At 43.3% G+C, this 14,728-nt stretch overlaps 1 protein-coding gene across 2 annotated transcripts in view; it reads right to left on the minus strand.

The window, feature by feature from the left end:
* Positions 1 to 387: 387 nt before the first annotated feature.
* The window catches only part of LOC107395960 (leucine-rich repeat and fibronectin type-III domain-containing protein 2), a 178,144-nt gene continuing 163,803 nt past the window's right edge, over positions 388 to 14,728 (minus strand). For both annotated transcript variants that reach the window (XM_070547103.1, XM_070547102.1), the window contains one exon: positions 388 to 6,465. In XM_070547103.1, coding sequence (XP_070403204.1) covers positions 5,475 to 6,465 — 991 coding nt within the window. In that variant the 3' untranslated portion in view covers positions 388 to 5,474. The remainder of the gene's footprint in view (positions 6,466 to 14,728) is intronic.

Raw genomic sequence — 14,728 nt, forward strand, 5'->3', positions numbered from 1 at the left:
AGAGCTTTTCCTCCATGTGTGACATCCAGCGGCCGCGAGGCGCATGTCGTAGTCTCATCATGAAACGCTCACACCTTGTAGAGATTATGTTTACTCTGTGCTGCCGTAAGCACCTTCGCTAACAGATTACATGAATTAGGGCCTTATTATGGGCTGTGGCCAGGAGCTGCATGTCCCGGTGATCTGTAATAAGGACAGCATTGAGGTGAGTCAGCAGCGACTGGCCTGATTACAGCAGCTGGACTTCTGGAGGAAAACACTCCAGGAGGCCATAACACACAGGAGGACACTCCACAAGCCTCCTGTGTGTTATGGCATGCAAAAAGAATCAAAATGCCAAAGCAAGATGGCACAAAACACCATTAAAAGAAGACACACAGGAGCCAGTTTGGTTCATAGGAATTCATCAATATTTTATATTCTTTTGTAGCAAAATGTTTTCACATAAACACGTCTTGTTTTCTCGGTTTTGCTGTTGAATGTCCGGTGAGAATCACGTCTATGTCGCGTCAAATACACATTTAAATTTAGAGTTAATCAGCAGACCTTTGAGATTTTACACGGAGCCAAAAACAGCCGATCGATCGATTCAAACAGATCAATGAAAGAAACCGCCTTTGGTTTTATTAGCCTGCTTTTTTAAAAGTTCCATCTTAATTCACGAAAACGTGTTAAAACACTGTTGCTGCTGCTAAAGTGTGTCTTCACGGCACAAACATGGGAGAATGTCCTTCTGTTTATTGTTTATAAGTGAAAAGACTTCTTTGCAAAAAAGTTTGAGAGGTTTATGAATTCAATGCAAAACAATTTTGCTTACGTTTGAATAAATCTAAATCTTCAGCCGCCTTTTGAAATAGATCAAGGCAAACAGAAACTTCTGGTAAATCTTCTAGATTATTGATGAAAATGATTTTATTTTAAGTCTAAAATAACAACGTTTGGAGATTTGAGTAGAAAATAATCCTCAGAACACAGATTTAGGCCGATTCTCAAGGACACGAGTACATTCTAGTGTACTAGACAAGTATGTTCTTGGCAAGGACTCCAGAAAGTCCGTTCTGCCGAGTACGGGAGGACGAGGACGGCGTTCCGAACAGAGCCGTAATCCGTTGCGTCATGGCAACAAGCGCTGCTCGTTTCTAGCTACGCTCAAACGAGCTGACATGAAAATAAAAGTCTTTCTTGTTCCTTAACAAAATAACCACATAAACATTAATTGTATTATATTTGGTCCACTGTTGATCAAAACTGATAAAATACCAACATTTTCTGCTGTTAAACGAGTTAAAAAGTGTTTTAATCAAACCAGAGCTACTGTGCTTTTATTTTGATAGTGGACTAGCGATTTGAGGGATTGTGAAAAGTTAAACCCAAATACACACAGGTTACAGGTTACACATATTTATTTACAACAACAGGCAACTTAATATTTCTTTATTAGTATTTCTGATATAAAACTACAGTTATTAGATTTCTCCTCTGACTGTTGCGACGCAATGCATTATGGGAAACTGCTGTCCCAAGTGGGCAAAAGGATGCATTGATGCATCCTCGATACAATCGGTCGAGCAAGAACGCATTCGGGAACTTTGAGTGAGCTTGCCATGATGCATACTCAGGATTGGAACAGTCCTTAGGACGTGAGTACAAGTACAGACAAGCATGCGCATTGAGAAACGGCCATAGTTTAGAATTTTTCAGTACCTTCCAGAATGAGCTGTTTCAGTTGTGATGTCACAAACGGGGAGATTTTGTTTTAGGCACATATTTTCTTTATTTGGAGTGTTAATAGAAGCTGAAGAGACCCATATGGCAACACAAAAGGATGAAAAAGAAGAGTTTTGCCTGACGTCTCCTTTAATAGTGAAACATTTTTAAATTTCTTAGATGTAAAACTTCAGGTTTATGGGTGAATGGAAGCTTAAGGATAGATGTTTAAAAGTCTAAAAACGTGTACAGTTTAAATATTAAATGTCTGTTTGAACCTGCAGGCCACTAAAAGCCACAGCGGCGTCATCAAGAGGTGTTTTTGGACGTTTGCACTTTGCCCGTCTGAGTGAATCGTTCGTTTAGGAGTTTCAGCTCCTTCTCTCCATGCTTGCAGCTCCGTGGAAAATCCCATTTCTGTAAGCCGACTAACGACGACCTTGTTGGTACACCACAGTAACGCACCTTCTCACTGTTTGCTTGACAAAAAAATAAAAGTACTACTGCACGCTCCCCGCCCATTTACATTCTCACCCAGATATTGTACAAAAAATATGCCAATATACAGAACAGCACATCTACCGTAGGAGGGGAGAAAAACAACAAACTCAATCAGTCAGTGTTTCTGAAGAGTAGCAGAGTCCCACGTAATACTGAGGAAGGCGTTAAGATGCAGGGACGTTGCAGCTGATTGGAGGCAGTGATCTGAAGAGTGACTCGTTCAATCTGCAGCGCTGCAGCTCGGTACGAAAGGAGGCAAAATAAAAGCAGAAAAAGAAGTCAAAGGATTTTGTGTTATGCAATCTGCTGAAACAGAATCCAGCTTATTGGCTCCTCATAACTTTTTTCTGTCCCTTATTTCCATTGAACATCCCATCAAAAGCAGCACGCTGACCTTTATCCAGCCAATAAATGACAAATTCCTCCGTTTAACCTGGCTAAATGAGTGATGATCGTGCTCTGTTGTTTGTGAGGATCCCAGCCCGGTGATACATCATGCTGCTGCTGCTCTGGGCCAACGATTAAGAGGGCCCGATGAATTCCAAACACCGTTTGGCTGCTGTAATGTGTGCTGATTGAATCTTGTACCTGGACTCAGCGGCCCCCGTTAGCCTACAGGGACGACGCTAAAGCAACGGGGAGATAATTCAATAACTCACAAAGCTGGACAAATACTGGCTTTGGCTGGTTGGAGAAGGTTGGCTACATTTTAAAAAGTGGGGTTGTCTGTGATGAAGAACAGGCGAAACTGGAAAAACGAGAATCTGGCGCAAAAGTTCGTCATCAGCTCAGACTGAGAGACCACCTAAAGGCTCAGGTTGTAACAGCCCATGTCTGTAACCTGGTGCCTATCGGCTTTGGTTGAACTTGATAAATTATTTAAATGTGTGTGAAATACAGTTCGGAGGTCATCGTCTTTGTTTTTGTTGCTGATTTCTGTGACCTAAGAGAAAGGCTGCATCACGTTGAGTATTGTTTTATTGATCGTTTTGTCTGCCTGACTCCTATAAGAGGTGAATTAGGAGACACGCCCCTCCCGAGAGTGGTCCTCCCTCACCTGTCTGGAGGACGCTGGAAGCAGGAGGAAGTGAGTTCGATCAGACGCTGCCAAGCGGTGTTATGGACTAAGGATTATCGCACCAACGACTAGGGAGAGGCTAGCGGACTCATGTGACCTCTCTGACCTGCTGGAGGAGGAAGCTGGGAACGTGTGTTCTGGTGAGCCGCCGAAGCAGCGGCCTGTCGGGTCCTCAGCGGTACCGCGAGTAAACAGCTGATCGACGCGGCGTTTGCTGCAGCTGCTGTATACTGAACCTAAAACGATAATCCTAGTTGTTGTTGTTGTTTTTTTTTTGCCGAGTGGATTATGGACGTACATTTTTCTTTTGGAAATTATCTGAACGGAACTGAATGTATCTGATCGTGACTCTCAGACGTTTCCATTAATAATTATATATGTTGTTGCAAACGATCTGATTTAATACACACCCGCTTTTGCCTTATGCTTATGAGATTATTTGGGTTTGTTTGTTTCAGTCCAGGTTCGGGTGATAAGTGTTTACATCCTTTGTGTTGTGACGTCGGTGAGTGTTACGAGGGAAAGTTGTTGATAGTTGTATTTATTTCTTATATGTCAGGAGAGAGACCTGGCTGGCACCCCGATTGGATCCCTTAGTTACACCTGATTCCATCACAAGGTGTTCTGGATTCATCCGCTGATTTGCGTGTGGCCCTGTGAGTCTAGAACAATGAACCTTTTTACAATAATCTGGTTGTCTGAGATTAGGAATGTGGGGCTTTCATCAGCTGTAAGCCATGATCATAACAAATGAAACTTCTAGCTTTGCATGGAACGAGTCTGTCCCATAGATTAGTTTCACCTTTTAAGCTAAGTTACTGACACAAAAGAACTTTTTCACCATCTTCTCATTTTTCACCTGAAGAAAGTGGTCCGTCCGCTTTTAGCTCGACCACGATTCTCTAACCTTAATCCCAGTTCACACGGCAGACTAACGAAGCAGATTTTTGATCCCCGCCCGTTTTGGCAATCTTATCGTCGCAAAGGCTCTAAAGATAATCTTATCAGATAATCCTACCGTGTGTGGTGTGTTACGAGAGCTCTGGTCTCCTCGGCCACCATTCCGATCACAAATCTGGACTTTAAAACGTTGGAATGTCTTGGTCTGATTTTTGAGGACAGACCCGTTCATTGAGACGCGTAACTAATCAGAAAGCGAGGCAACCGAAGTGCACTGCATGTTCCTCCCCAGCCATGGTTTTTTTTCTTTGAAGTCGCATTTAATCTCACGAGATTTCCCGTCTGAGCGAGAGTGTTTGTGAGTGAAACTGGATTGTGTGTAGTATTGGCCATGTTGCCGCACGCCACATGTATATCCATGATTTTTTTTTCACCACGTGTGTGGCCTTTCATGCTTTGAAAACTGTCGAGTATTTTAGAAATCTGCGATGCAAACCGGGCTTTGGAGAGCCCTAACCACCGTCTGCTGCAGGTTAGACACAGACTGCTCAGGACAACCCCACTTGGATAAAACAGAACGTTGCCTCTCGGTGTTCCAGAACAGAATACGGAGGTTTAATCAGCATTTGATGGTGCCACTTGCCACAAACCTCATATGCGTCGCCTGAGGTAGAAATACAAGACTGGTTAGCTGTGGTTCCGGGGCGTATTTCATGTCAATTTGTGATTTAAAAACAAAAAAAGAGAATTGGTCAGACACGTATAAAATGTTACCACAAGTCGGTACGACTGGTGCAGGAAACTAAGACCTCATTACAAAGATGCGCTTCAGGTTTCTGATGAATTACTTCAAATAATAAATAGTAAAAATGATAGAAAAACACAGATGAAAATAAAAATGACTCTTTTTCTACTATACGAGCTTCTGTGGTCCCTCTCCTCGCTGTTCCATGTCGAGATGTAGTCCACGACATCGTGACTCGAGTCGAGGCAAATCCTCTCGGCATTTGGGTCCTTTGATGAAGTCATAATAAATCCACTCTGAATATCTTATCGTTCTCTTTGACTGAGGAGCAACAGTTATTCCATATGAGGATTTTTTCCAGTTATTTTAAATGAAATCTTTCAAATATAGGCAAACGTGTCAGAGAGTTCTGATTATGGACAGTTTTCCAAGCATTTGTGTGTCTTTTCAACAGTATTCACATGGTTGACACTCCCTCTCTCTGTACTCGGGGTAGTTTGTCACGTGGATCTAGAGTTTGGTGGTGAGCCTTGTAGGCTTGACTCAAACCGTGCTCTCCATGACCCACTCAGAGCTCTCAAACGTGGGCTTCTCATCCTCACTGTCATCGTACTGCAGCAGCATCCCATTAACAGACAAACTGCGTTTAGTCCAGATGTTGCTGATCCTGCGCGGCTGGCTGCTGCGACACTGCGCCGTCCCCACGTGACCCATATCAAACGAGTGGCTCCTCTTAGGCTTCCCCTCCTGGGGAAACCCCAGAAGTCGCCCCAGCATCGTGGTGGACTCGGCCCTCCCGAGCAGCGGTTCTTGATCAGATGGTGGCACCACGCCTACCGCCGTCATGGCGTTCTGAGCGGCGGAGGAGCCCGAGGCTCCTTGGTGTTCCTTCGCTGCACTTCGCAGCTCCAGAGAAGTGAAGGCCCCTAAAAGGTGGTCCAAGTTTTGGCGAGCTTTGGTGCCGTGCCCGTGCCTCCTGAACTTACCGCCGGGCATGGTGCTGCACTCGCTGCCCCGAACACTGTAGCAGTCTCCGGTGCCTCTTCCCGTTTGGCTCTCTAACGAGTTAGAAGACGAGGAGGAGGAGGAGAGGCTGCTCTGGAGGGACCCACATTTAAACTCCACCATCTCCTCACGCATGACCACCACTGTGGACTTGACTTGAGGCGGGGCGCCGTTAAATCGGTTCACTCCCCCGTTGGTCTGAGAGTACGTGTTGCTCACGCTGGGCATCTTACTGGTCTGAATCCCACTGGTGACTTTGTAGCGGACCATGAGGATGATGATGAACACCAACAGCGTTGCCACGATGATGCCGCCAATCACCAGAATCATGGTGCCGCCCATGAAGCCGCTGTGAAGGGACTGGCACTGTGGGTACTCGTCCCTGGTGATGAACTGCGCGCAGCCCACGATGTTGGTGGCAGTGAGGGTGGTGGCAGTGTCGTCCCAGATGGCCAGAACACACAGGTCATACTGCATCCCCGGGACCAGGTTAGTGACGGCGAAGGCCCGGTGGGTCCTGGGAATCATCCTGGAAACAGAACCGGAGAGGTGACATGAGGCAAACATCCTCTCATATCAAACCAAGACACGGCTAAGGAACTAAAATGTCAAAAGCTTATTTGAATGTGTCCGATATGCAAAAGCAGACCACAGAAATAACAAATAAAAAAAAAAAAACACTAAGTAGCTATTTATATGCAGAGCGTAATTCTGAGAGATGACTCCATCGCTCCCAGTATATCCCATTTGATATGCATTAAGCAGATGGTAATGAGATGAGCACTGAATGACCACCTTCTGAATATTGTTTTGGCAAAATGTAATTTCTCCTACGTTCCATTTAACATGTATTAATGTGTTTCAAGCCTGTTATTATTCCAGATGTTTTAATATGAATGATTAACACCGGGCCTCGCTGCTTTTGACTGAAAGTCAATTCAAACTGAAAGTCCAAGAGCTGATCAATGAGCTGTAACAGGAGGCCATGTTTTTGCATCAAGGTGTCAAAAATGTACATTCTTCTGTAACTAATGCATCACTATTTGGATTTTAATTATCTATGACATGCTTTTTCCTTTCTAAAATCAGCTGTTTTTATGAGGTACTTCCGTTGTTAGACATTAATAATGTGTTTGTTTTATGCTGAAGTCTCCAGTTCTTCATTCTAGACGGGTTTGTTGCCAGAACTTAAAGAGCAAGTCACCCCCCTACCAGAGTCTAACTCCACTCCCACTTTCTGTTTGAAAAATGCAACAAATACTGTTGCCTAGCAATCCAAGAGGGCGGAGCCGCTAACAAAACACACACACACACACACACACACACACACACACACACACACACACACACACACACACACACACACACACACACACACACACACACACACACACACACACACACACACACACACACACACACGTAGAGTCATGAATGGCCTCAAATTTGTGACAAAGGTCACATTTTCCCAGCTGGGTCAAGCTGGGTCGAACTGTAACTTTGCCCCACAGATTAACCCGCCAGGAGCCGTGATGTCTGCTGAACAACATCTTTATCTGCTGCTGTTCCGTCCCAAGATGAAGGACACTTCAAGATTTCACAATAATAATTTTAAATAATAATTTTAATAAACTCTATGACTTTATTACTGTTTATTACAAACATCATAAACAATCATCTTGGTTCAGTATAAATGTATTTTAATTACTGGAATGACTTACTATGCTTTGATAATAATAATTATTATTATGATAACCAGTAATGTGTGTTCAGTAAACCAGAAGGTCATTTGCACGTTTAACCACCTCACGCAGAGGGTGAATCCAGGGTAAAGGTAACCACCTCACATGTTCTTTACTTCATGACCAAGCTTTCTGAAGCTGAGAGGGCGTGTTCTGAGGTTTTGTTAAAACCAAATCTCCGCAGCTGTAAGGTCAGTTCTTCAACCCACCAGAAGACGAGGGACGGCCGCCCAAATCTCTACTAATCATTCTGTCACGCCGATAGTCTTGCTTTGAATAAACACACCTGTAACCAGCTGACGCAAAAACTCCTTCAGAGTTAAGCCAGTCGCTCGACACCGTGTACCCTGCAACAACTCTGGACCAGAGGATCGGTTCTATTCAGGTCTTCTCTACCGGACCGAGTACCCTGAGGCTGACAACATCCTCCTTTGACCTTCGGATTCACACAGAGGGTCGTCTTGCTGGGTGAGGTAGCACACAGATGGTGTCCGATGCCGTTTTCTCTAAGTAAAATCAGTTAGCTGCAAAACAACTTTCCACCCAGAACGCTTCTCTCGCTGAAAGAAACCCTCTGAGATTCATTCACGCATCCCAAACCTTGCATTTCATTTTAGTTTCCATTCCGTCACAGGTTTGCTTTTTAAAACAAGTTTTAATATCAAAGCTGTTTAAAAATGACCATTTTTAAAGTGTTAGTAATAAATTCTTAACTTTTTTAAAAACTCTGACTCTCCTTTGAAATGAAACACAGAATGGTGTATATTTTTGGTTATTGAATAAGCAAAGATTTCTTTAAACTTCTGATTCAATAAATAAACTTTTGCTTTTAAATTTAATTATGTTAAAAAAAACCTTTGGATTAAAAATAGACCAAGCTCGTTAGCATATGAACTTCTACCGAATATATAATATCCTATTCATTGTTAACTTGTTTGATCTTTTCTCAGGATCTAACCAGACTGATAGCAAACAGTGTTAAATCCTAGTGTGTAGTTAACCACGCCACACACACACACACACACACACACACACACACACACACACACACACACACACACACACACACACACACACACACACACACACACACACACACACACACACACACACACACGCACACACACAACGACATTGTGACATCATATGGTACCAGCTAACGTTCTAGGGTAGCTCTAAGCCAATAGCGATGGCAGATTTAAATTCAAATGCGGTGCAGAGTTTTAACCTGACGACGGCACAACACTGACAGTTTTAGGCAGAAAATGTACATTTGAACTAAAATGCACTAAAGTGCAAAACTACCGACGACACGTGTCTGCAGCACGACTAGACACACATTTATATAGTTTATCAGGAAAAATAAGTTGATTTGGGGGTGACTTGCTCTTTAACCAGAATTTCAGGAAGAAAGGCAAAAAGTGTGAGAAACGATTGCTTCAATAATGAATCTCAGCCAGTTGAGTCAAAGCAAGTACTTTTTATTTTTAATTCATCTAAAGATTTTCCTCATTTTTAGAAAGAGCTGAATTTCCTTCAGCTTTAAAGCCACCGGTTCACATGAATCCAGAAAAGAGCCGCATTAATCTATGAACCCAGATGATTTAACCCTTTAAACCCTGCAGATTATTTTATAACAGATATTCTGTTGCACGCAGGCCTCCAGCCGTCCTCCTGAGTCTGTGGTAAGAACGTCTGACATCGTAAAAACGATGTAAACAAAGTAAAGATCATTTCTAATCGTTTTCTGGTGCCTCCGTGGAGAAATGAGTAAAATTTGGACAATAAGGAGATATTAGTCATTTTTATTGTATCGCTGTAACTGTAGGTAACCTCCAGTGCGGCCTACACTCAGAGAAATACAGATTATGACTGATTTGTTAATAAGACTGAGAACAGACTGCTGCTGCCATCTTTAAACATCTTTTCACAGTGGTTCATGGGACTTCTATTTATAAACAAATAAAGGAAAATGTGGTTTTCTAGTGCAGGAATCAAAATACAGAATACTGCAGAATAACTGTAAAAGTGTTCAAACAACTTTTGCATTAACTACTAGTTAGGCATTTAGCTGTATGTCCAAACAGGCCACTCATGAGTTTATACTTTTATATTTTTACACCAAAAGCCAGACTTAAATCTTCAAAGCAGAGATAATGAACCACGCGTGAGAAAACACATCACAGCACCTTTAACAGCTTATGCATCATTCTTAATGAGAGCTACACCCTCGGATGAAAGCCGACTCTACCTGTGCATCTAAAGCATGCATCAGAGGAGCGAAGGGGCTGCAGAGATCATGGTAGCCTGCGATCTAGTGCCACAGGCGGGCAATTAATGTACAACAATAAACGTCTGGCTTGTTAAATCGTCGTTAATGGACGCTCGGAGAGTATTTTACACATTACACACGCAGGAAGCATCGCTGGAACTAACGTTTTATGTACGAGAAGGTCTATTATTTTATGTGCAGCAAGAGTGAAACCACTGACTAAAAATGGATTTTTGTAGATTCAGGAGAGCTGATGTTGTTAAATCTTCAGAGGTTCTTTCAGGTTCTCCTGCAGAACTCCCTCTGAAGGAGATTTTCTAGCTCTTGTTCTTCTTTCAACCAAACTTGATAAAAACTTGCTTTACAAGGTTCTGTCGATTTTTAATCACATTGTGCTTTAAGGAGTCGTTGCTGATTCCTACTTTATCTGTGAACATTTTTAACTTCCTTTATGTGCAGGGGTGGCTCTAGGAGGGGCCCAGTGTGGGCCAGTGTCACCCTGATTTGGCCCCCTCTGTGGCTCGCCAGCTGAGGGTGGGGTAGCCTAATGCAACATGTGGAACCACAGCATGTGTCGAAGTTGAAAAAAGACAAATACTGTCATAATTTTACTGAGAAGGATAACTAAGAAATAGACGTAGTTTTTGCGACCTTTTTTATAGAGTTATGTTCTGAAATTTGATGGAACGCTGTTGAAGCAACTGTAACTCAATTCTTCTACCAAAGGACACGCTTTTAATAGTTTCTCACAAGTGCACCTCTCTTAAGGAGCAGCTTGACCACCTCCACCCCCTCTAATGCCTAGAACCACCCCTGACTTCATGCCAGAAGAGGGCGTGATGTTAGTGGGAGTGAGGGTAGACGATGCAGAATCTCATCTACTAAACTGTTGTTTCAAATCTTTTGTAGGTTTTTTCTGTGTAATTCATCAATTTCCAATATTTGGTTCTTTTCCAAACAGAGTTTTCATTTGTTTTTACTCTTTTTACCTGACAAGTTTCGGCTAGTGTGCTGTGCAGAGGCACAGTGGTTAGAGCTGTTGCCTTGCAGCAAGAAGGACCTGGGTTCGCTTCCCAGCCTGGGATCTTTCTGCATGGAGTTTGCATGTTCTCCCTGTGCATGTGTGGGTTCTCTCCAGTTTCTCTGTCTTCCTCCCACAGTCCAAAACCATGACCGTTAGGTTGATGACTGTCTAAATTGTCCTTAGGTGTGAGTGTGTGTGTTTGTTTGTTTGTCCTGTGTGTCTCTGTGTTGCCCTGCGATGGACTAGCTCTCTGTCCAGGGTGTACCCCGCCTGATTGCCCATTGACCGCTGGAGACAGGTACCGACCGAATTCCACAGTACTGACTGAGCACCGATTCACATCATTTGAAACGGTGCCTCGTTTCGGTACCCGTCCTTCATAACGAGGACTTGCCTAGACAGCTGCGCATGCGCAAGAGCATAATGTCGTCGCTCGCTGCGAGCGCGTTGTAAACAGAGCAGCATGGTAGAGAGAACGCACGCTAAAGCTTGGGTCCACTTCACTAAATGTGATGGGTAACTGGGTGATGATGAAACCAGCGACAACGATCTAAGTGAGACATCCTCATCTTAATCTGCTCCGGTAGGTAAATAAAATGTTTAAGATAACGTTAGCTTGATATGTTAGCTTCCGTTTCGCTAATGGTGCGTTCGCTTTCTCCTCAGAACTCCGAATTTCCGACTAGACGAACATGAACGCGCTCTAAAGTTTGGCTTCACTTTACTAAATGCGACGGGTGATTGGGTGAAGATGAAACCAGCGACAACGATCTAAGTGTGAGGCATCATCGTTTTAATCTGCTCCAGCAGCTAAATAAACTGTTTAAGATAACGTTAGCTTGATATGTTAGCTTCCATTGCCACCATTGTTTTCGGCTAATGGTGTGTTCGCTTTTTACTCGGAAATTCTAACTTCCCAGTAGGAAAAATCAAAGAAAAAGGACGGCAAAAGGAATGAAGATACACAGTACGAGGACAAGATGGCCGCCGATGGCTGGACTGGTTTGTTTGGCTCCATGCCTTTCCTGGCTTTTGGCCTTTTTTCTCACTTTCTGCTGGCTACAGTGAGAGCTACTCAACAGAGATTCCCTGAAGTAAAGAATTGCCTGGACTTAAACCAAGTTTTACATAACAGGTACAGGAAAAATGGCTATGTCGGGACATTTCTTCTCTGTCTGTGGCTTCTTATTGTTCCACCTGTTCAGAGCCTTAGTTTCAGTCTGGAAATGGATCAATCATCGACTCCTGCACATGGTAACTCTCTGAAGGACACACCAAGGCTGAATTTCTTTGGGCATGGATATTTAGCAACTTATTCCATCTTCTGGCAGAAAGAACATTACAATGAGAAAGGAAGCAGACCGATTAAGCAAAACAAATGGCATGCTTACAATACTACACTGCTACTGCTGCTGCTAAGCGGGGATATACAGCTCAACCCAGGACCACTAGTGCAGTGAACTCTGCTCTTTCTGCCTGCCCCCACTATGATACATCTGAGCTTGCAACTCTGTTACCTGGGCCTTTGCCACTGCCACCAGGGCCAACGCCATGGCTAGCTGGGTTTTCACCTTTGCTGGCTGGGCCTTCACTACGGCTGGCTGGGCCTCCACCACTGCTGGCTAGACCAACACCACCGCTGGCTGGGCCTTCACCACGGCTGGCTGGACCAACATCATGGCTGGCTAGACCAACACCACCGCTGGCTGGGCCTTCACCACGGCTGGCTAGACCTACACCATGGCTGGCTGGACCAACACCACGGCTGACTGGGCCTCCACCACGGCGGGCTGGGCCTCCACTATTGCAACCTCGGCCTCCACCACTGCTAGCTGGGTCTCCACCATTGCTGGCAGGGTCTCCACCATGGCAACCTGGGCCTCCACCACGGCTGGCTGGATCAACACCCCGGCTGGCAGGGCTTCCATCATGGCAGGCTGCATCTCCACCACGGCAACCTGGGCCAACACAACTACTGGCTGGACCAACACCACGGCTGGAAGGGTCCTCACCACGGCTGGGGACCTTAACCCAGCTGGCTGGGCCTTCACCACAGCTGGCTGGACCAAGACCGCTCCTGGCTGGGCCACTAACAAACACGGAACTGACTGAAACAGCTGGTAAATGTCTACACAGACAGTTTCACATGAGTGCCAAAAGTCATTTAACCAACAGGGCAACTTTGAAACAGAGACAGTCAAGACTTTTTCAAACTGTGAATCATGCCCAAGTCATCTGGAATTTGGACACAAAACCCAATGGAATATTAGGAGGGCATATAAATGTTAGAAGCATACTACCAAAAATAGATCAGATACAGAACTTGCTTATGGAGTCTAATCTGGATTTCTTGTGTATGTCTGAAACTTGGTTGACTAGTAATATTCCTACTGACCTAATTAATATACCAAGATACACATGCTACAGGAAAGACAGGGTCAAGGGAAGAGGAGGGGGTGTCTTAATTTACATTAGGGAGCAGTTTAATGTTACAGAGCTCGATTTGGGTGTAAATTTGGAGTGCTTAGGATTGTGTGTAATTCTCTCACCAACCATGAAATTTAGTATAGTCGTGCTTTATAATCCTCCATCTCATGATGTAAATTTCTATGATGAACTGAGAAATCTTTTGTCTATTGTCAATGACTCTCATGAATGCATGCTGTTTGGGGACTTTAACATCAATTGGAAAGATAAAAAGGTTAAGGCAAAACTAAAGTTAACTATGGACAAATTTAAATACAAACAGCTGATTGACAGTCCTACACGAGTTACTAGAAAGAGTGAAACCCTTATAGACCTGATTTTCACAAACAGGCCAGAGAGAGTAACAAAAATATACAATCTTATTACTGGTCTTTCAGATCATAATATGATACTGGTCATAAGAAAGCTAACAAAAAAGCGTCTAGTTTATCATAACAAAACAGAAAATTATACTTTAACTACTGGAATTCCCATGTCAAAAATGGTTGACTTTGAACATGATCTAAAGACAGCAAATTGGGACAGGGTAATCAGAGAGCCTGATCCAGACCATAGTGCAAGCAGTTTTGTCTTGACCCTTCATGGTATAATTGGTAAGCACACAAGAACCTGGAAAAGAAAACCTAAGAAAAAGTCTCTTCCTTGGTTCAACAGTGATATCAGTCAGCTGATCAAAGAGCGAGATTTTGCTCTGAAAAGATCCTTAAGGACTAAAACCAATACTGACCATTTAATTTACACTGGACTAAGAAATAAAGTAGTGTCTGAGCTGCGGAAAGCAAAGACTAATTATTTTAATAACCTGATTGATGAGGCAAATGGCAACAGTTCTAAACTGTGGCAACATATAAACAGACTAACCAAGTCTAGCAAGCAAAAGCACCCAAAAATAAATAGCCTTAAAATATGTGATGAACTCATTAATAGTAATGAGTCAATTGCAAATGGTTTCAACAATTTTTTTATTGAGTCTGTGAATGATTTAGCCAGTCGTTTTAAATCAACTGACCCACCCTGTAACAAATGTGATAAGGATCACACCAACTCCTTCTATATAAAAGAAGTTTCCCAGGATAAAGTTAAAAAAGTGATTGCAAACATGCGGATGTCCATGGCAAAGGATATCCATAACTTAAATACTACATTTATTAAGAAACATCACAGTTATATGTTGGAGCCAATCACATATTTAGTAAACTTATCAATTCAAACAAAGAGTTTCCCAGAAAGCTGGAAAACTGCAATAATTGCTCCAGTCTACAAATCG

Source organism: Nothobranchius furzeri, chromosome 18, assembly GCF_043380555.1.
Source record: "Nothobranchius furzeri strain GRZ-AD chromosome 18, NfurGRZ-RIMD1, whole genome shotgun sequence".
NCBI classification, from domain to species: Eukaryota; Metazoa; Chordata; class Actinopteri; order Cyprinodontiformes; family Nothobranchiidae; genus Nothobranchius; species Nothobranchius furzeri.